Here is a 23,507-nt window from a genome sequence, read left to right on the forward strand (position 1 = left end):
AAGCAGAGTATTTATGCATATATATATAAATTACATGAATAAGATGATTTTTAATTATCCAAAAGTAATCATTAATTTCGGATAATTTTTATTATTCCATTAATTTTTATCCCTTTAAATTTTAATACAAACTTTTTTTTTTCCATGAATAAGACCTTCCTCATTTATCCAATTAATGGTTTTATATTAGATGATATTCGTTATCAGTTGTCGAGTTTGGATTGTCGAGTACAATACACACCAAGAAATAATAATGAATTAGTTGACGATTTGGCCTCTCCTAATATGAATTATGAGTTGATATCTGTTCTTTTGGAGGAGATTTCATCTTCCATCCACCGTAAATGTAACTCCTCTTAACTCAATGATTTATCTTTCACACAAAAAATGTTAAATTTTTATAGACATTTTATCTATATCCATACATTTGCACTTTAACTCATGCTAAACATTGTCAAAACTTTAGAGATAAAAAAGATGATTTGCGATTTGTCTTGATGTGATATTGAAGTTCTACCTTAAATTTTAAAAAAAAAAATAATACTTGGCACATCTTAACCGAATAATTATTGGATAACTTTAGGTTTTCTTTGGAGGAACTAAAAAAATAATTTAAGTATTTCATGTTAAACATGATTATTCTTTTGAGAGCAAATCCCTTCTTCAATTGGATTGCTTAGGTTTTATGAAAATGATGATGATTAGGGCTAACATTAATTTTTTCATAGTTGAACAATAAGATGACAAAAATGGCACTTGTTTTCATATAATTTTTTTATTTTTGTCTTAATATCCATTATATCAATTTAAACCCTTGATTGTACAATTATTTTTTTTCCCTAATAAGAGTAGGGTTATTTACTGAAAACTCATTGATTATATAGCAAAATTAAATTGAAAAACAAAAACATCACAGAATGTAAAGGACAAACTCATCACCGATAGACAATATGATTTCATTAGAGGCAAGGTAAACACAAATGCAAAAGATTACATTGTAGCTATGAAGTCACGCGCTTCTCTTCTATGGTTTGGATCATTACCACTTTCATGTATACCTCAAGCACCTTAAGAACATATCCATACATGGTAAACAAACTCACTATCGAGCGATAGTGAGATCTCCAACGTGTATTACCACTTCTTGCAAGTATATACTCTTGATTCACGCTTCTCTTATTTGGAGTGTAGGCCAAATTGTGAAATTCTTAGAATATCCTAGGCAAGTTTGTAAAAGTTTAGTGTAGGCAAGAGTATACCCTCGACTATACATGACTCCGGCCCCTGCCGAAGACCCCTATAATTACTTGGTGTATGTGGGACGGATATGATGTGTGGAACGGAAGACTCACGTATCCAGTGTTTATCATGTAAGCCTGGGTCGAATGTGATTATTTGTTAGATGGATTACTCCTTACAAAAAAAAAAAAGTATTTTTGAGCACACATTGTCTACTTATCCTACACTTACGGAATAATAAATTATAAAACTCCTCCATTTTTGGTTCATTTTCTTTGGTTATATATAAACTTATAAATCACTTAAATCATAAGCACTTTTTATGCAATTTTAAATTAAGGTTATTATCTTTTGTACCTAAAACATTTTTAAGGAGCAATACTACCACCAAATTCCTACATGCTTAATTACCTCATCTTTGAAAGTAGATGAAACAAATAATCTTTTTTGTTCTCTCCTTCTATCTTCATCTTCTTCTTTTTTCAATTAAATTTTTTTTTAATTTACTTTGAAAACAATATATATATGTGACATATATAAATCTGTAATATATATTATTAAAGAGAAATACATAAGATAATGCCTGTCACATCTATTGTGGCATTCTTTGTCCTTAAAGACACTCAATGAATTAAATTGATTTGGATTAGTTCACTTAAATGGTTCCAATCATGGATCATATTGCATTGTCTGCCTCTTATACATCATAGTTCATTTCACAATTAAAATAATTAGAAAATCTCAAACTGTTGACTTTATCCACTACAAAAGTTTGTTGGGAGGTCATGTGCTCATACAAAATGGGTGGCAATTTTTGTGGAATAAAGAATTCAATTATTGTTGTTTTCCAATTATTGTTGTGGAATAAATAGAAGAGACATAACATGAGAACTTCTCCGGAGGTCATTTAATAATACTATTCAAACATGTTTAATCACCGTTCATTTAGTAATATTATCTCTAATGACACATGCATCCTAACGTATTGATCAAGTCCTAGCCTTCTCTACTATTAGTTATTACCAAATTTTCTATAAGTTGAAAACCTACTTACAAAAGGGTCCTTGAAGGTCATGTTGTCATTGTCTAAACTAAAGAAAATTAGGGTTGGGATTGCAAAACCAATGAAAAACATGTCAAAGGTCCTAGTTAGGAGTGTGGGTTAGTATATGGAATCTACAAGAAAGATTGGTAACCTTTGTAAACCACTTAACATTGGACACAAATAATAGACAAGATAGGACATTTGCACACATGATGTTGATTCATGGAGAGTGGGTCCTCTCCTTACACTCTTTTGAGTTGCTTGGGCTTTGATATCTCCAATCTGTCCATTGAAAGATAGACAAATCATCTATCAAGCATCATTCAAGTAGCATATTCCATAAGGAGCCAAGGAAAGAAAATTCCCCATCAAACAATAAAGATGTCCACAACCATTTTCCATCAAGTAAGTATGGAATCATGCATCTTTCATAAATTAAAGTTGAACTCAAACATAGAATTTCAAGATGCATTCTTTGTGGTTGAGTTTTAGAGCGAACTTATATGATATCCTTCTCGATTACTAAAAAAATCTCAACATTTCATGTAGTGTCTTGTGTCTAAAGACGAGAGATAATTCAAGTATCCAAAAATTCACGATGAGCCAAAAAAACACTCTTTTACTTACAAATTTTTGATCGAGTCTTTGTGAACATGGAAATCCATTATAGTCCAAAATGTGGGTATAACTTATGAATTTAATTAGTATAAGGCCCAGTTCATGTTAACTTTTATATAGATATATATATAACCCATAGTACTTAATCCACCAAATGGGTCAAACCCATTTCAATTGGGCTTAAAATGATGGATCCAAGAAATTGGTAAATGTTGCTCTATTAATAGGTAGATTATTTGAAGAAAAATTAATTTGTTCACTTTCTCCAATTACTAAAATTTTAACAATCTAGGTTAATACGTGAATTATGAGTTTAGAATTTAGGATTTTGTGAGATTAGTGAAGCATAATGTTTTGAAAAAAAAAGTATTTAGTGTCAAATTTCCTAAGCAGAGTTTTTTTTTTCTTTTTTTTTTTTGCAATTGCAAGTCATCTCCAGCATTTTTAAGTGAAAGAGTGAAAAAGAAAAGAATAATAACACTAGAGATTCTCTTTAGAAGAAAATCACACGGCTCTTGAGCCCTTAACCTTTTAAAGGTGGGAGAGAGGAGTAACCAACTAAGCTATAGTTGGTCTAGGCCCAATGGGACTCCGGCATGGGCCCACGACCCCGGATTCACTACAAGAAAGTGGATCATTTACGACACTTTATCACGGTGATTATATAGAAGTGCCGACGCTTATTTCATTTCACGGTGCTTTTTTAAAAAGTCGCGGTTAAAATATTTCACATTTGTGACGCTTATGTTAAGCGTCGTTAAAAGGTTGATATATCGGCGCTTTATTTCAAAACGTCGTCAATTCCAAATAATTTCACGCGATTCAGATGGTGCGAAATATATCGTGCCGCTTTTGTGTAACACGTCGTTAAATTTTCGGCGTTTCTAACAATAACCGCAGTTATTTATTTTTAAATTAGCGACGTTAACAAGAAACGTTGCAAGTCATCTCCAGCGTTTTTAAGTCAAAAAATGAAAAAGAAAAGAATAATAACACTAGAGATTCTCTTTAGAAGAAAATCACACGGCTCTTGGGCCCTTAACCTTATAAAGGTGGGAGAGAGGAGTAATCAACTGAGCCATAGTTGATCTAGGCCCAACGGGACTCCGGTATAGACCCACGACCCCGGAGTAATACAATTCCTTCGATGTGTGAGGATCTCAAGCTCTCACAACAGACTTGCGAATTTCCCTCAACAAATAGACCACCCACAAGGACTCTAAGCCATATAGTTCACTTGTTGGGTCTCGCATAACCGAACCCGTAGATGCGGATGAATGTCAAGATAAAATCTCACATCGCTCGATGAAAGGCATGCAATGTGGTTTATAAACATGACCTAACATAAGAACACTAAAGACACCATTTAAAAGGACAAAGCCACACGAGCGTTGGGCTCTAAATATGATCAAATACCTTAAGTGGTTTGAGCCAAAACTTTTGTCTCATCTCCTACACCGACTTCTCACCTCGTTCAAATTATAACAGCAAGTCGCAACTTTTTGTTGAAAATGGAACAATCCCCATTCAAACGACTAGAAACAAAGCACAAGAAACATCATCTTCCAAATTATTCCATTCCATAACTATTATTCATACATACGTACATACAATTCTCCAATCTTGAGAGCATGGTTCAAATCTATCTTTAGGACATTATTACTGCAAGCCTCAGATAATCTCATACTTCTTCTATTTTTTCTGGTGTCTTTGGTGTTCATCTTGATTCTCAGACTTGTTCTGTACAATTCTCCAACACATACAATTACTAAATTGGAACAATATAATTGGTGTGTATGGGGGTGTTGAATTTACAACATGGTATTGGAGCAACACGGTCCAATTAGACATGACCTCTACTCCACTTGTTGGGTCTGACATAACCCAGCCCACAAGTGCCAGAGAGTGTAAAGTCCCACATCGGTTGTTGATGTGTGGACAATCCCCTTTATAAGGGCTAAGGTCACCCCTAACCACTAACTAGGCTTTTTCCCTAGTTAAGTGAGTGCGTCTTGACCCACTTGTTGGCTAGAGATAAACAAAACTGCTTTTTCCCTACTTGTTAGCTAGGGATAAACAAAACTGTGCAGACCCTTTTGCCTAGTTAAGTGACCTTTTCCCTAGTTAAGTGAGTGGGTCTTGACCCACTTGTTAGCTAGGGATAAACAAAACTGCGCAGACCCGATGTATTCACGAGAACCGAATAACCCATTATGAACCCGATGTATTCTCAGGAATTGGACAACCCAAATATGAACCCGATGTATTCTCAGGAATTGGACAACCCAAAACATACTTGTTAGCTAGGGATAAACAAAACTATACAGACCCGATGTATCCACGGGAACCGAATAACCCATTATGAACCCGATGTATTCTCGGGAATCGGACAACCCAAAACAGACGATATAATTGGTTGTATGGAGGTGTTGGATTTACAACAGGCTCTCTTTTCATCGACTGTATTTCTAGTTGGAGTTTTTAATACTAGATATTGACACCGCATTATTGCATCCATTTAGATATTGTGTTCCTTATCAGATGATGACGCTTGTTGTGTTGAAATTTGACGTCTTGTGGAGTTTGTGATCATTTGGGTTCGAATTTACTTTGCTCGACTCTTGAAAAATCTTGCGTAATTTGTGCTGCACAAAAGGTGTTTGTTAAAATGCCTCAAAGATCTACACCGTGTTGTGCTCAAATATGTTACTTCGCTGCAACTTCTGACAGTCCTTTTACTTCGTAAATAGAGTAAGAAAGACTTTTATTAATTAGTCTTGTTTACGTGTAGTAGATGAAATCTCCGAACTCCGAACTTCACGTTTTGCCATTTAGAATACAAGTTAATGGCCTTCATGAAAGAATTTTCTTCGAATTTTATAGTCAAAAGAAAAGATGACTCTGGTCTCTATTAAGAATTTTCAGCCCATACACATAAATAATATTATCCGCTTCAAATTGTCCGATTTCATGTGGATACATCGAACAATTTTCAGCCCATATACATTAACAATATTATCCGTTTAGGTTATTTGGTTTCATATGGATGCATGAGACCCACACGACTTTGCTTTTAAAGGAGGTCACCCATTCCAATAATAATCTCGTAGAAGCACGTTTAACTGTAAAGTTACTATGTGATGTCTTTGTTTACGTTATCATTCGAGAAATCAAAAGCAGACTTTTCTATCTCCTTCCTTTCCTTGAAAATGGCACACCAGTTTCAAACACTTGTTAAAATATATACCAAAAACCAGACCCATAAATCTTGACCATCTCTGTTCTCTCTCTCTGTTTCACCACAACCCATGAACCAATCTTATTCTTTCACCATCTTCTTCTTCTTCATCTTTGTTCTTGCTTGTGCCGATGAAGATCAAGACTTCATAGACTGCCATATTAATTTCAATTGCGGAGAATTGGCGGACATCGGTTATCCTTTCTGGGGCAATGGTCGACCTGAAAAGTGTGGTCACCCACTGTTTATGCTCGAATGTTTTCAGGATACAACTACAAATATGCTCGTCCACCAACGTGTGTACCAGGTGGTCCATATAGATCCTTTTTCTCATACAATCAATATATCCAGACCCAGAGAGAGATGTCCTCCAACATTCGAGAATGAAACTTTTGCTTATCCATTTAATTACTCTGCCACTGTACAGAAATTAATCCTGTTTTACAACTGCACCGCCATCCCTGATTCCTCTCTTTCAAGCAATAATTTCTCATGCCCCGTCCTTGGAACAGAGAGGGATGCGTTCTACGGTGACGATATATTGTTTGGTGGAGCTAGATTCAATGATACTGCTTGTAATATTCAAGTCAAAGTTCCTGTTGAAGAAGATATTCTTAGTGAACTTATTCAAACTGGAGTTGGACTACTTGATGAGGCTTTGAATGAACCTTTTGGTGTGAATTACCAAACTCATATACTATGCGATGCTTGTGAGGGATCTGGTGGGAATTGTGGTACCAACTTGAGTTCTTTGACGCGTGAACCGCAGTTCATCTGCTACTGTCATGACGGACATCATCAGCCTGTTACGTGTGCTGATGACAAGGGTAAGCATGAAATCCTTTTCATTCTCATGGTTATCTCAAGATCTTATTTTGCAAATCATTTTGGGATCTTATATAGGTAGAATCCTCTTTTTCTTGATATCTTAGATGCTCTAGTAACGGCTCATTTTTTTAATCGATTTTGTCATAGATCGATCGGGATGGAAGCGGAAGCTAACTCTAGGTAAGTCATGTACTCATGCCTCACAAAGTTTTATTTTCTTTCCTTTCCTTTCTCCAATTGAATATGATCAAAATTCTTAATCTTTCTATAAACAGGAATTGGTGCCAGTTTTGGAAGCGTAGCCATTATTTGCACCATGATACTAATTTGCCGCATTGTTAAAGGAAAGATCCTATCAAATAAAGATGATCAAGAACTTGAGGCAATTATTAACGGTTGTGGTCTTTTACCTGTGAAAAGATATTGTTTCTCAGATATAAAGAAGATAACCTGCTCTTTGAAAGACAAACTAGGACAGGGGGGTTATGGGAGTGTCTACAAAGGAAAACTATTCGACGGTCGTCTTGTTGCAGTGAAGGTTCTTAACACTACAAAAGGGGATGGACAAGATTTTATGAATGAGGTTTTGAGCATAAGCAAAACTTCCCATGTTAACATTGTCACTCTTTTGGGATTCTGTTTAGAAGGAAGCAAAAGAGCGCTCATATACGAATTTATGTCCAATGGGTCTCTCGAAAAGTTTATATATGGCAAGAGTAACACAAATACCAATCACCATTTTTTGGGATGGGAAAATATGTTCCGAATTGCAGTCGAGATTGCTCAAGGGCTCGAGTACTTGCACCGAGGTTGCAACACCAGGATTCTGCATTTCGACATAAAGCCTCACAACATTCTTTTAGACGAAGACTTTTGTCCGAAGATCTCTGATTTCGGGTTAGCAAAACTTTGCATTAAGAAAGAAAGTATTGTGTCAATCCTCGAGGCTAGAGGCACCATCGGATACATTGCTCCTGAACTGTTTAGCAGAAACTTGGGAGGAGTCTCACATAAATCTGATGTGTATAGCTATGGAATGATGATTCTTGAGATGGTTGGAGCAATAAACAACACAAACATCAAAGGAGAAAATAGCAGTGAGGCGTATTTTCCACATTGGATCTATAAACGACTTGAGGAAGAAAATGATTTCGAATTGAATGGTGATGTTATGACTGATATGGAAAATGAAGCTGCAAGGAAGATGGTCTTGGTGGGTCTCTGGTGCATACAAACTCATCCATCTCAGAGGCCTAACATTAGTGAAGTATTAGATATGTTGAAAGGAAGTGTAGAAAATTTGCAAGTCCCACCACGACCTTTTGTAACTTCTCCTTCAAGATCACCGCTGTTCGAGTCTCTCAGTTCATCAGTTTTGTGACAATAAATGTGTACACCTGTTAGAGAAATTGAACTCCATTTTGGCATGATCAAGCATGTAGAAAAGATTTATCTAAGCATTTTTTTGTAATGCATGAAGTTATTGTTGGGAAAAATAACATAATGGATAGAAGTAGTAATATCACCAAGAGTTTTTAGCGTGAAAAGCCCTCAAAGAGGTAAAAATCATGGAACACTTAGGCCGTTTAAAACTTTCACCATATTAATGGGATTACAAACTTCACCCGTAGGTGGATAACTCACATAATATAACAATTATATAACTTCAATTTGTGGATATGCCTCACAAATTGATTCACTCTCTTCTCATACTCATTCCCTGTGAGATTCTCCTCTCCTTTTTTTCCCAAAGACCCATTGCTCTGAGACTCTCATTTTTTTCTCACCATACCACTACACTCTTACAACTTGTAATATCTCAAACAAATTTTTTTTTTTTGATAAGCCATCCCTAACAAAAGAAAGACTTTTCTTTGTTATAAATGAATTATTGAGGCATGATGCCATGTGGAGACTTGCATGCAAGACTTGGTACAATGCAATGATAGAAAATAGGATGGGACAAATGACCCACATGAAGACTTGTGATAAAGATTTTGTTCATATTTAAAAATATAAGCTTACATGCAGTTTATTTAGTTCTTTTAGTGATTGTGGAATTGTATATACATGACTCTTTTAGTCAACAACTAAACTTCAAGTTTGGTTTTAAATCCGAAGTCTTCTGAAGAATTTCATCACTTAAAGACACCATATCCATTTTGGAAGAAACCTCACTTGTCTTAAAGTAATGACCTCGTTGCTCCCTCGTATTCTAGTTTTGTGATTGTTTCACTTAAAGACACTCAGTGAATTAAATTGATTTGGATTAGTTCACTTAAATGGTTCCAGTCATGGATGATATTGCATTGTCTGGCTCTTCTACAAAATAGTTCATTTCACAATTACAATAATTAGAAAATCTCAAACGGTTGACTTTATCCACCACAAAAGTTTGTTGGGAGGTCATGGAGATTAAGGATATAGTCAAAATTAGTGTCTTTTTAATTCATGTGCTTATAACAAAATTGGTGGCAATTTTTGTGGAATAAAGAATTCAATTATTGTTGTTTGCCAATTATTGCTACAAAAAGTTGAGATATAAAGTTGGTGCACAATTGTTTTTTTCTTATTTGTCACTTACTTGCCTTCATATCCACACACATATATATATTGGCTTCACAATAATAATTTTTGAAGTTTCTACCTTCCCCAACTAGCCATTCTTTGTATAATCCATAACCCAAATCTATTAGTCAAACTTATCGATCCCTATAGAACAAAGAATGTGATCCTTTCCTCCATAAATAGAAGAGACATAACACGAGAACTTTTCCAGAGGTCATTTAATAATACTATTCAAACAAGTTTAATCACCGTTCATTTAGTGATATTATCTCTAATGACACATGCATCCTAACCTATTGATCAAGCCCTAGCCTTCTCTGCTGTTAGTTATTACCAAATTTTCTATAAGTTGAAAATCTACTTACAAAAGGGTCCTTGAAGGTCATGTTGTCATTGTTTAAAGTAAAGAAAATTAGGGTTGGGATTGCAAAACCAATGAAAAACATGTCAAATGTCCTAGTTAGGAGTGTGGGTTAGTAAATGGAAATCTACAAGAAAGATTGGTAACCTTTGTAAACCACTGAACATTGGACGCATAAATAATAGACAAGATATATAGGACATTTGCACACATGATGTTGATTCATGGAGAGTGGGCCCTCTCCTTACACTCTTTTGTGTTGCTTGGGCTTTGATATCTCCAATCTCTCCAATGAAAGATAGACAAATCATCTATCAAGCATCATTCAAGTAGCATATTCCATAAGGAGCCAAGGAAAGAAAATTCCCCATCAAACAATAAAGATGTCCACAACCATTTTCCATCAAGTATGTGTGGAATCATGCATGTTTCATAAATTAAGTTGAACTCATGCATAGAATTTCAAGATGCATTCTTTGCGGTTGAGTTTAATGGAAATGAATAAATTACTTTGTGCGTGCGAGATTGATGGTCCGAACTTAAACTCATATTAGATATCAAAGAACAAATTTATATGATGTCATTCTCGGTTATTAAAAACAATCACATTTCATTGTAGTTTCTTGTAGGGGTGTCCATTCGGTTTTCGGTTCGGTTTTTAACCATAACCGAAATGTCCGAAGTGATTCGGTTATGATATTTTGGAATCCATAACCGAACCATTATGTTCGGATAACCATAACCGAAATAACCATATTTTTCGGTTCGAATCGGATCGGTTTTCGGTTTTTGAAGAAATGAAAAAGTATGAATAAATCTCAAATAGAGTGAGAAAATAGCCATGAAAATGTCTCCCCACTTCCACTTTAGCAATAATCAATCTTAATTTATATGAATTTTAAAATGATAAGGTCACCATGAGTTTCAACTAATCAATCTTAATTGAAGATAGGAGATAGCCTGGTTGGTCAGGTTATCTGCCCAGGACTTTGAGGTCCAGGGTTCTATTCTCACCAGGAGGGTTGGGATTTGGGTAGTTTTCCATCAGTTGTGGTGGCCTTCATGTCCCTCGGGCATGACTTATCGTGTGTGTGGCCTGTGGGCTTTTAAAAAAAAAAAAAAAAAACTAATCAATCTTAATTTATAATTTGTGTAATGATTAGGTTAATTGGTATCTAAATTTATAATTTGTTATGAAGATATAATCAGAGTTTTACAAATACTACTTTGCCTCCCATAGTCTCATCTCATATTCCAATATGTAACTTTTATATATATATATATATATATATATATATATATATATATATATTCTAATTTAATATATATTTATATAATTCGATTTTTTCGGTTATAACCATAACCATAACCGAAAAAACCATAACCGCAAAAATATCCAAACATTTACTAAAATCATAACCATAACCGAAAAACCATATCCGAAAATCGAATAACCACGGTTACGGATCGGTTTCTCGGTTGCGGATCGGTTGTGGACACCCCTAGTTTCTTGTGTCTAAAGACGAGATAATTCCAGCATTCAAAAATTTATGATGAGAAAAAAAACACCTCTTTTACAAATTTTTGATAGAATCTACGTGAACATGTAAATCCATTATAGTCCAAAATGTGGGTATAACTTACGAATTTAATTTATATAAGGCCCAGTTCCTGTCAAACTTGTGTGTATATATATATAGCCCATAGTACTTAATCCACCAAATGGATCAAACCCATTTCAATTGGGCTTAAATGATGGACCCAAGAAATTGGTTAATGTTGCTCTATTAATAGGTAGATTATATTTGGACAAAAATTAATTTGTTCACTTTCTCCAATTACTAAAATTTTAAAAATCTAGGTTAATACATGAATTATGAGTTTATAATTTAGGATTTTGTGAGATTAGTGAAGGAAAATATTGTGAAAAAGAAAAGAATATGAGGGAGACTCGTGTGTCTGCATGTATGTTGTGGGAGCGTGAGATCCTCAAATATCGTAGGAATTGTACTCTAGGGCGTGGGACCATGTCGGAGCCCCATTGGGCCTAGATTCAATTGGGCCGTTGGATCGTGGTATGTTTCTATAGACTGTGGCCTTGTAGGATTTTGTCAAGAAAACTTGAGATTAATTATGCGCTCCCCGACGAACCCTTAACCTTATCAAGGTATGCGGGAGAGAGGAGTAACCAACTAAGCCATAGTTGGTCTAGGCCCAATAGGGCTCCAACATGGGCCAACGACTCCGGAGCACAATTCCTTCTATGTGTGAGGATCTCACGCTCTCATAGCGGACATGCGAATTTTCATCAACTGATAGACCACCCACAAGGACCCTAATCCATATAGTCCACTTATTGGGTCTTACATAACCGAACCCATAGATGCAATGTGGTTTATAAACATGACCCGATCGAGATAATAACAATAGAGGCACCATTTATATGGACAAAAGCCACACATGCATTGAGCTCTAAATGTGAACAATACCTCAAGTGGTTTGAGCCAAAATTTTTCTCACCTCCTACTCCCACTCTCACCTCTTTCAAACTAACAACCAAGTCGCAACTTTTTGTTGAACATAGAACAATCCATATTCAAACGACTAGAAACAAAGCACAAAAAATATCACCTTCCAAATTATTCCATTCCATAACTATTATCATACATACGTACATACATACAATTCTCCAATCTTGAGAGCAGGGTGCAAATCTATTTTTAGGACATTGCTATTGTAAACCTTAGATAATATCATACTTAGTTCCATTTTTCTGGTGTTCTTCGTATTTCAGATGATGATGCCTGTTTTGTTGAAATTTGACGTTTTGTGGAGTTTGTGACCATTTGGGTTGGAATTTTCTTTGCTCGACTCTTTAAAAATCGTGCGTAATTTGTGCCATTTAGAGTACAAGTCAATTGTCCCTCATGAAGAATTTTCTCCTTTAGTTAGCCGAATATTCTAGTCAAAAGAAAAGATGACACGAGTCTTTATGAAGAATTTTCAGCCTATATACATTAACAATATTGTTCGTTTTATGTTGTTCGGTTTTAACCCATATATATCAATAATATTGTCCACTTTAGGTTATCCGGTACAACGTGAAACATCGGGTCCTCGCGACTTTGCTTTCTCAGGAGGTCACCCATCGCAAAAATACCTTAATTGCGGAGTTATTATGGGTTGTGGTTCATCTCCTCCAAAAACGCGTTGTTGATCGGTAACTAACTCAATATATGTAACAGTCTTTGTTTACATTATTGTTTGAGAAATCAAAAACAGACTTTCCTATCTCCTTCCTTTCCTTGAAATTAAAATGGCACACCAGTTTCAAACACTCATTAAAATATATACCAAAAACCAGACCCATAAATATTGACCATCTCTGTTCTCTTTCTCTCTGTTTCACCACAACCCATGAACCAATCTTATTCTTTCACCATCTTCTTCTTCTTCATCATCTTTGTTCTTGCTTGGGCTGATGAAGATAAAGACTTCCTAGACTGCAATATTCGTTTCAATTGCGGAAAATTGGTGAACATCAGTTATCCTTTCTGGGGCAATGATCGACCTGAAAAGTGTGGTGACCACCAGTTTGGGCTCAAATGTGTTGACAATATAACTGGCACTATATCCTTCAATCTGCATGAATACCAGGTGGAAGATATAAATTCTTCTTCTCATACAATCAAAATATCCACACCCAGAGAGATATGTACTCCACCATTCGTGGATGAAACTTTGGCCTCTCCATTTAGTTACTCTTCCACTGTACAGAACTTAACCCTGTTTTACAACTGCACCAGCAACCCTTTTTTTATCGAAAGTCCAAGATATTATTTCTTATGCCCTGTCAATGGAACAGAGAGGGACGTGTATTACGCTCGTTGGGTGTATGGTGAAGAAGAATTCAATGATACAGCTTGTACTAGAAAAGTTGATGTTCCAGTTGAAGAGGAGGTTCTTGTTGAATTTCTTGATAATGGAGTTGTAAACCATAGTGAGGCTTTGAAGAAACCTTTCAGGGTGAATTACTTTATCTCAACTTATGCACTATGTGATAATTGTGTGGCATCTGGTGGGAATTGTGGTACCAACTTGAATTCTTCAACGCAGTTTATCTGCTACTGTCAGGACGGACATCATCAGCCTTTTACGTGTGCTGATGACAAGGGTAAGCACGAAATCCTTTTCACTCCCATGGTTATCTCAAGATCTTATTTTTCAAATCATTTTGGGATCTTAGACGGGTAGAATCCATCTGTTTCACCGTTCATTCCAATTTAAATTTCAAAGTATAATCTATGTCTAGTACTAAAGTTGTAGTGTCATATCTTCTTTCATTGCATTCGTTCTTTTCTTAACAGATACAAAGACGGTTTCTTTAAATTTTTGTGTTGAGAGTGAGGGTCTTACAAGCTACATCATGTCTTAAGTAGCTATATATGTGTTTGTGATTTTTTTGAGATTAAACAGGTTTTCGTTGATGAATTTCATTTTTGTTTGATTAATATTTCCAGAATTTGTCTATGAAGGAAAGAATTAAAGAAACCCACTTTTTTTGGAATCATTTTGGGATCTTATATAGGTAGAATCCTCTTTTTCTTGGTATCTTAGATGCTCTAGTAACGGCTCTTTTTTTCAATTGATTTTGTCATAGATCGATGGGGATGGAAGCGGAAGCTTACTCTAGGTAAGTGATGCACTCATGCCTCACAAAGTTTTATTTTCTTTCCTTTCCTTTCTCCAATTGAATATGATTAAAATTCTTAATCTTTCTTTAAACAGGAATTGGTGCCACTTTTGGAAGCGTAGCCATTATTTGCACCATGATACTAATTTGCCGCATTGTTAAAGGAAAGATCCTATCAAATAAAGATGATCAAGAACTTGAGGCAATTATTAACGATTGTGGTCTTTTACCTGTGAAAAGATATAGTTTCTCAGATATAAAGAAGATAACCTGCTCTTTGAAAGACAAACTAGGACAGGGGGGTTATGGGAGTGTCTACAAAGGAAAACTATTCGACGGTCGTCTTGTTGCAGTGAAGGTTCTTAACACTACAAAAGGGGATGGACAAGATTTTATGAATGAGGTTTTGAGCATAAGCAAAACTTCCCATGTTAACATTGTCACTCTTTTGGGATTCTGTTTAGAAGGAAGCAAAAGAGCGCTCATATACGAATTTATGTCCAATGGGTCTCTCGAAAAGTTTATATATGGTAAGAGTAACACAAATACCAATCACCATTTTTTGGGATGGGAAAATATGTTCCGAATTGCAGTCGAGATTGCTCAAGGGCTCGAGTACTTGCACCGAGGCTGCAACACCAGGATTCTGCATTTCGACATAAAGCCTCACAACATTCTTTTAGACGAAGACTTTTGTCCGAAGATCTCTGATTTCGGGTTAGCAAAACTTTGCATTAAGAAAGAAAGTACTGTGTCAATCCTTGAGGCTAGAGGCACCATCGGATACATTGCTCCAGAACTGTTTAGCAGAAACTTGGGAGGAGTCTCACATAAATCTGATGTGTATAGCTATGGAATGATGATTCTTGAGATGGTTGGAGCAATAAACAACACAAACATCAAAGGAGAAAATAGCAGTGAGACGTATTTTCCACATTGGATCTATAAACGACTTGATGAAGAAAATGATTTCGGATTGAATGGTGATGTTATGACTGATATGGAAAATGAAGCTGAAAGGAAGATGGTCATGGTGGGTCTCTGGTGCATACAAACCGATCCATCGCAGAGGCCTAACATTAGTGAAGTATTAGATATGTTGAAAGGAAGTGTAGAAAATTTGCAAGTTCCACCACGACCTTTTGTAGCTTCTCCTTCAAGATCATCGTTGTTCGAGTCTCTCAGTTCATCAATTTTGTGATAACAAATGTGTACACCTGCTAGAGAAATTCAACTCCATTTTGGCATGATCAAGCATGTAGAAAAGATTTATCTATGCATTTTTTTTTGTAATGCATGAAGTTATTGTTGGGAAAAATAACATAATGGATGAAAAGCAATAATAACACCAAGAATTTTTAGTGTGAAAATTCCTCAAAGAGGTAAAAATCGTGGAACACTTAGGCCACTTAAAACTTTCACTATATTAATGGGATTACAAACTTCACCCGTAGATGGATAACTCACATAATATAACAATTGTATAACTTTAATTTGTGGGTATGCCTCACAAATTGATTCACTCTCTTCTCAGACTCATTCCCCGTGAGATTTTCTTCTCTCCTTTCTTCCCAAAGACCCATTCCTTTGAGACTCACTCATTTTTTTCTCACCACACTACTACACTCTTACAACTTGTAATATCTCTAGCCAATTTTTTTTTGATAAGCCATTTCTAACAAAAGATAGACTTTTCTTTGTTATAAATGAATAATTAAGGCATGATGCCGTGTGGGGACTTGCATGCAAGACTTGGTACAATGCAATGATAGGAAATAGGATGGGACAGATGACCATGAAGACTTTTAAAAATATAAGCTTCCATGCATTTTATCTACTAGTTCTTTTAGTGATTGTGGAATTGTACATACATGACTCTTTTAGTCACCATTCCGGTGGTTGATAGTGGAGCAAAGGCTGGATAAAACATGGGTAGGCATGCCTTATCATCCAAAAGGGTGTAGAAAAAGGAAGGGCTCGCGGGGTCGATCCCACATCTCATAGAGAGGAGGAATACCTGGGATGATAAGGGATAACTAACTCTACAGCTCACAGGAATGGGAAAAGCCATTCCACATTACTAAAGTTTTTTCATAGCTTTATTTAAAAGAGAATAAACAACTAAACTTCACGTTTGGTTTTTAAATCCGGAGTCTTCTGAAGAATTTCATCACTTAAAAAGAGACACCATCCATTTTGGAAGAAATCTCACTTGTGTTAAAGTAATGATCTTGCTGCTCCCTCATATTCTTATGTTGTGATTGTTATAATTTTCTATTTCAATTTTCTTTATTGTCGTGTGATATCAATGTTAAGGAGGATCTTGGACAAATTTTCCTAACAATCATAACCGGCTGTTAAAAAAATCTCACCTTTCATGTAGTGTTTTGTGTCTAAAGATGAGAGAATTCAAGTATCCAAAAATTTGATTGAGTCTATATATATGGACATGGAAATCCATTATAGTCCAAAATGTGGGTATAACTTATGAATTTAATTAATATATGGCCCAGTTCATGTCAACTTGTATATATGTATTTAGCCCATAGTACTTAATCCACCAAATGAGTCAAACCCATTTCAATTGGGCTTAAAATAATGGAGCCGACAAATTGGTTAATGTTGCTCGATTAATAGGTAGATTATATCTGAACGAAAATTAATTTGTTCACTTTCTCCAATTACTAAAATTTTAACAATCTAGGCTAATACATGAATTATGAGTTTAGAATTTAGGATTTTGTGAGATTAGTGAAGGACAATATTGTGAAAAGGAAAAAAAAGAGTATTTAGTGTCAAATTTCCTAAGGCAATGTGGGTGTTGTAGTTCCAGTTTTGGTGAATCCAGTGAATAGATTTATTGCATATGCTTTCATGAGTGTATCCAACCTATCAGTCATAGTCGAATGAGAGTGGATAAGAGGCTCATGGGAGTGAATTCAGGTGTAGGGATGACTATATTTCTTGGAACGAACTATAGGCAAATATGATGCGCTTGGATACACGTTATGATTTGGTTTGAAAGACAATTCCGAATCCACTTTGTCTACAAAACAAAGAATCGAAGTTATAAGTAATGCAACTATGAATCTTATGGAGAGTTTGATCTTGGCTCAGGATGAACGCTGACAGCATGCTTAACACATCAATGAAGCATTCGTGCTGATATCGATTATAGACCAAGGGAAGTGTTCAGAGTGTGTGAAGTCTGGTGGAAGATGTGGAGATAACTCCGCAACTGAAGAGTTCAGTTGGATTCCGATATTACTAAAGAGTAAATTCGAAGTCTAAAGTTTTGGATTCTACAAGAAAGATTGGTAACCTTTGTAAACCACTGAACATTGGACACATAGATAATAGACAAGATAGGACATTTGCACACATGATGTTGTTTCATGGAGAGTGGGTCCTCTCCTTACACTCTTTTGAATTACTTGGGCTTTGATATCTCCAATCTCTCCATTGAAAGATAGACAAATCATCATTCAAGCATCATTCAAGCAGCATATTCCATAAGGAGCCAAGGAAAGAAAATTTCCCATCAAAAAATAAAGATGTCCACAACCATTTTCCATCAAGTATGTATGGAATCATGCATCTTTCATAAATTAAAGTTGAACTCAAGCATAGAATTTCAAGATGCATTCTTTGCGGTTGAGTTTTATGGAAATGAATAAAATATTGTATGTGTATGGGACTAGGCTCGAAGTTAGACTCATGTCGGATATTCAAAGAGCGAAATTATATGATGTCGTTCTCGATTATTAAAAAAACTCATCTTTCATGTAGTGTCTTGTGTCTAAAGACGAGAGATAATTCAAGCATCCAAAAATTTACGATGAGCCAAAAAAAAAAAAACCTCTTTCACTTACAAAATTTTGATCGAATCTATGTGAACATGGAAATGCATTATTGTCACGCCCCGTCCCAGGAACGTGACTTATTGACAACATGTGTGTGCACCCACTTGTCGCCACCTAAAAATCAAGACTCAAATACCATTAACTCACCATTATACCAACACAATTTTAAACAAAAATTCAGTAGCACCTCCCCGTATATCGGAGAATGTCTTCTGCATAAAACATAGCAATTTAAAACCAACCAATTCCCATACCACCAAATTAATCATCCAGGGCCTCAGGCCATAACCATCAACAAATCCATATTCATACACATATTAAGGCCTCAGGCCAAAACTATCCATAACAATACGTACTCATATGTATCTTAATACATATTTAAACAAAAGACCAATTAAGCACCACCACATAACACCACACCAAACAAACCTTCACAAGTCCAGGCCATCCGCGTCACGCTCCTCCCCGCTGGTCCGTAGTCGGAGCACTAGCGCTAGTACCTATATCACCTGAGGAGGGGAAAATATAACACGGTGAGCAGGAGGCTCAGTAGGGATATCGAATAGGAGCATAAAATGAGAAATAAGGCCGGAACATTATAAAGAAATAACGCAATGCAACAATATGTCATGTTGTCACACAAATGCAATCCGTACATCTAAATCGAACCATGTCGCTAGAGCCAATTATCCGGAACCTCTAGCACATGCTCTCACAAATATTTCATACCATGCCACTAGAGCCAATTAACCGGAACCACTAGTGCAGGTTCAGACAAGTATCATCAACCATGTCACTAGAGTCAAATAACCGGAACCACTAGTACATGTTGACGTACATACCAAAATCCAATCCACCACCTCCACCATGCAACAAATGCAATATCACACATGAATGTTATGCAACTATATTTATTGCGCGTAAATTCATTAAAACATATGATCAAGAGTATTGACTACTCGATAGATGATCGAGTGTCCACGGGTAGTGCATTCAACATCAAACACACAATATAGCAAATTTAAGTTCACAATAGCACACCATCCAAGGTTTGTTTCCCCTTGAACAAAAAGGCGGAAACTAATGAATTTAACACAATTCGGGTAGTCAATAGTGTTTTGAGATTAAGGGTTAGGAAAATCCCTACCTCGTTTAGGCCAAATACCACAATTCCTCCAAGCTCAAAAAACCTAAACCATGCACACATTTACAATTCAATTTAAATCTCAAAATTGTTACTTTCCAAGCCAACTACTTATATTTATCTCATAATTTCAAGGTAAATCACTCACCTTGCCCCAAATCTTCAAACCCTAACTCAACCACCTCTCCTCTTATCTCCACACTTCAATCCAAGCTCAAATCTAGCATCAATATACATAAACTTTGATTAAACAACAAGCTTTTACCCCAAAACCTCCAAATTCACAAAATCAACCCAAACCCACAAAACCCTAACTTCTATCTTTGTAAAACTTACCTTAATCTTGTGAAGATCTTGAAATCCAAGTTGTGTAAGCCCAAATCTTTGCATCAACCTTCCCTTTTCTTTGTTCCCCTTCAAAATCACCCTCTTTCCACACACTCTCTCTCTCTCTCGGCTATTTCTGTCAAACCTTGTGAAAATAATGAACCCAGAACTGTCCCAATGTGTTTTAAAACGAAATTTATTGTCGAGTGTCTGGACGGTTCATAAAGTGTCCGGACACTTTATGAACAAATCGAGACAGAGTGTAAAACTGTTCAACATTTGCTCGAGGTGTCCGGATGGCTCCCTAAGTGTCCGGACACTTCAACCATTTTTTCCCATTTTTGCAGTTTTTTTGGTTGGGTTTTCACAATTATAGTCCAAAATGTGGGTATAACTTATGAATTTAATTTATATACGGCCCAGTTCATGTCAAATTTGTGTGTATATATATAGCCCATTGTACTTAATCCACCAAATGGGTCAATCCCATTTCAATTGGGCTTAAATGATGGAGCCAAGAAATTGGTTAATGTTGCTCTATTAATAGGTAGATTATATTTGAACAAAAATTAATTTGTTCACTTTCTCCAATTACTAAAATTTTAACAATCTAGGTTAATACATGAATTATGAGTTTATAATTTAGGATTTTGTGAGATTAGTGAAGGATAATATTGTGAAAAATAAAAGAATAATAACACTAGAGGTACTCTCTAGAAGGACAAAATCACACGAGTCTTTGGTCCAAAGTGTGAACAATATCTCAATGGTTTGCGCCAAAATAATTTTCTCACCTCGTTCTTCTACTTTTTACATCCTTCTTCAAATTATAATATGGTACCGGAGTATAGACTCAATCAACATCCATCCGTTTGGGTCACCTGTTCGTATGTCCTTATGAATAGACCGTCCACAAAGACACTAATCCATATAGTTCACTTGTTGGGTCTCGTATGATCAAACTCATAGGTGCGGATGAATGTTAATACAAAAATCTCACATCGCTCGGTGAAGGGTAAGCAATATGGTTTATAAATATGACCCAACATAATAACACTAGAGGCACCTTTTAGAAGAACAAAGTCACATCGACCTTCAACACAAAGTGTGAACAATACCTCAAGTGGTTTGGACCAAAACCTTTCTCTCACCTCGTTCTTCTACTTATCACCTCCTTCTTCAAATTATAACATAATATCATAACATAGACTCGATCAACCTCCCCCATTTGAGTCACCTATTTGAATGTCCTTATGGATAGTGTTGAGGGAAATTCGTATGTTAGCATGTTTGTTGTGGGAGCATGAGATCCTCAAATATCGAAGGAATTGTACTCTAGGGGCAAGGGACCATGTCGAAGCCCCATTGGGCCTAGATTCAGCTGGGCCGTTGGATTGTGGTAGGTTTTTGTAGACTGTGGTCTTGTAGGATTTTGTCAAGAAAATTGGGATTAATTATGCGCTTCCGGACGAACGCTTAACCTTATAAAGGTATGTGTGAGAGAGGAGTAACCAACTAAGCCACAGTTGGTCTAGGCCCAATAGAGCTCCAGCATGGGCCGATGACTCCGGAGCACAATTCCTTCGATGTGTGAGGATCTCACGCTCTCACAGCGGACATGCGAATTTCCCTCAACAGATAGACCACCCACAATGACTCTAACCCATATAATCCACTTATTGGGTCTTATATAACCGAACCCATAGGTGCAATGTGGTTTATAAACATGACCCGATTGAGATGATAACAATAGAGACACCATTTACATGGACAAAATCCACACATGCATTGAGCTCTAAATTTAAACAATACCTCAAGTGGTTTGAGTCAAAAAATTTCTCACCTCCTACTCCTACTCTCACCTCCTTCAAACTAAAACAACCAAGTCGGAACTTTTTGTTGAACATAGAACAATCCCTATTCAAACGACTAGAAACAAAGCACAAAAAATATCACGTTCCAAATTATTTCATTCCATAACTATTATTCATACATACGTAAATGCATACAATTCTCCAATCTTGAGAGCAGGGTGCAAATCTATTTTTAGGACATTGCTATTGTAAACCTTAGATAATCTCATACTTAGTGTTTTAATTGGTAAATAGAGTAAGAAAGACTTTTGTTAATATAGTCCTGTTTACATGTAGTAGTCTCCATGGCGATGAAATGTCCGAAATCCGAACTTCACGTTTTGCCATTTAGAGTACAAGTCAATTGGCCTTCATGAAGAATTTTCTCCTTTAGTTAGCCGAATATTCTAGTCAAAAGAAAAGATGACACTAGTCTTTATGAAGAATTTCCAGCCTATATACATTAACAATACTGTCCGTTTTAGGTTGTTCGGTTCTATATTGATACATTGGATAATTTTCAACCCATACACATCAATAATATTATCCGCTTTAGATTGTTTGGTCCTATGTCAATACATCGGATTCTTACGACTTTGCCTTCTGAGGATGTCACCCATCGCAGAAACACCTTAATTGCGGAGTTATTATGGGATGTGATTTATCTCGTCCAAAAACTCGTTGTTGATCGGTAACGAACTGAATATATGTAACAGTCCTTGTGTACATTATTATTCGAGAAACCAAAAGCAGAATTTCCTATCTTCTTCATTTCCTTGAAAATGACTCACCAGGTTCAAACACTTGTTAAAATATATACCAAAAACCAGACCCATAAATCTTGACCATCTCTGTTTTCTCTCTCTCTGTTTCACCACAACCCATGAACCAATCTTATTCTTTCACCATCTTCTTCTTCTTCTTCTTCATCTTTGTTCTTGCTTATGCTGATGAAGATCAAGACTTCCTAGACTGCAATGTTCCTTTCAATTGCGGAAAATTGGTGAACATCAGTTATCCTTTCTGGGGCAATGATCGACCTGAAAAGTGTGGTTACCCACTGTTTAAGCTCGAATGTTTTCAGAATAAAACTATGTTCGTCCACCCAAATGAATACCAGGTGGTCCATATAGATGTTACGTGCATAAATCCCACATCGTCCAGATGTGGGAGTGAAGTGCAGAATATAAGGGGGAGGTATGGGCCTCCCCTTGCAACCAAGGTTTTCACAAGGGATTGGGCAGCCCATGCGTGGGTAGGAACGGGCCCCTTGCCTGCGTGAAGGCCTTGGCTACAGCCGGCCCATTAGGTGGGTGTCGGTTGGGCCTTGGTTGTAAGGAGATCCTTATCATTTGGTATCGGAGCCACCCAGCTGGGCGGCTGTGGGTTATGCATTGTGCTCCTCTGTCCCGGTATGGGCCGGGCGGGGCTGCGTTCATGGAAGGGGCGACCTGTCTTAGGGACAGCGTGGGCCAACGTGGGCGTTGGCCTTGTAAGAGCGGGGGTATGTTACGTGCATAAATCCCACATCGTCCAGATGTGGGAGTGAAGTGCAGAATATAAGGGGGAGGTATGGGTCTCCCCTTGCAACCAAGGTTTTCACAAGGGATTGGGCAGCCCATGCGTGGGTAGGAACGGACCCCTTGCCTGCGTGAAGGCCTTGGCTACAGCCGGCCCATTAGGTGGGTGTCGGTTGGGCCTTGGTTGTAAGGAGATCCTTATCAATAGAT

General features: G+C 36.5%; 1 protein-coding gene and 1 long non-coding RNA gene across 2 annotated transcripts; one reads left to right on the forward strand and one right to left on the reverse strand.

Annotated features, from left to right (window-relative positions):
* The first annotated feature begins 6,096 nt into the window (after window positions 1-6,096).
* LOC119986980 lies at window positions 6,097-15,950 on the forward strand. Its single transcript, XM_038831666.1, has 7 exons — window positions 6,097-6,967; window positions 7,116-7,148; window positions 7,244-8,345; window positions 12,002-12,064; window positions 13,272-14,071; window positions 14,558-14,590; window positions 14,686-15,950. The coding sequence occupies exons 1-7, from the start codon at window positions 6,211-6,213 to the stop codon at window positions 15,789-15,791; spliced, it is 3,894 nt and encodes a 1,297-aa protein (XP_038687594.1). The 5' UTR covers window positions 6,097-6,210; the 3' UTR covers window positions 15,792-15,950.
* Window positions 15,951-18,677: 2,727 nt separating this feature from the next.
* LOC119987161 lies at window positions 18,678-20,094 on the reverse strand. The gene is made up of 4 exons (XR_005465389.1): window positions 19,934-20,094; window positions 19,746-19,817; window positions 19,601-19,643; window positions 18,678-18,962 (listed from the first exon to the last, which is right to left on the reverse strand). It is a non-coding gene; the product is annotated as an uncharacterized LOC119987161 (long non-coding RNA).
* Between the last annotated feature and the right edge of the window lie 3,413 nt (window positions 20,095-23,507).

This window comes from Tripterygium wilfordii, chromosome 20, assembly GCF_013401445.1.
Source record: "Tripterygium wilfordii isolate XIE 37 chromosome 20, ASM1340144v1, whole genome shotgun sequence".
NCBI classification, from domain to species: domain Eukaryota; kingdom Viridiplantae; phylum Streptophyta; class Magnoliopsida; order Celastrales; family Celastraceae; genus Tripterygium; species Tripterygium wilfordii.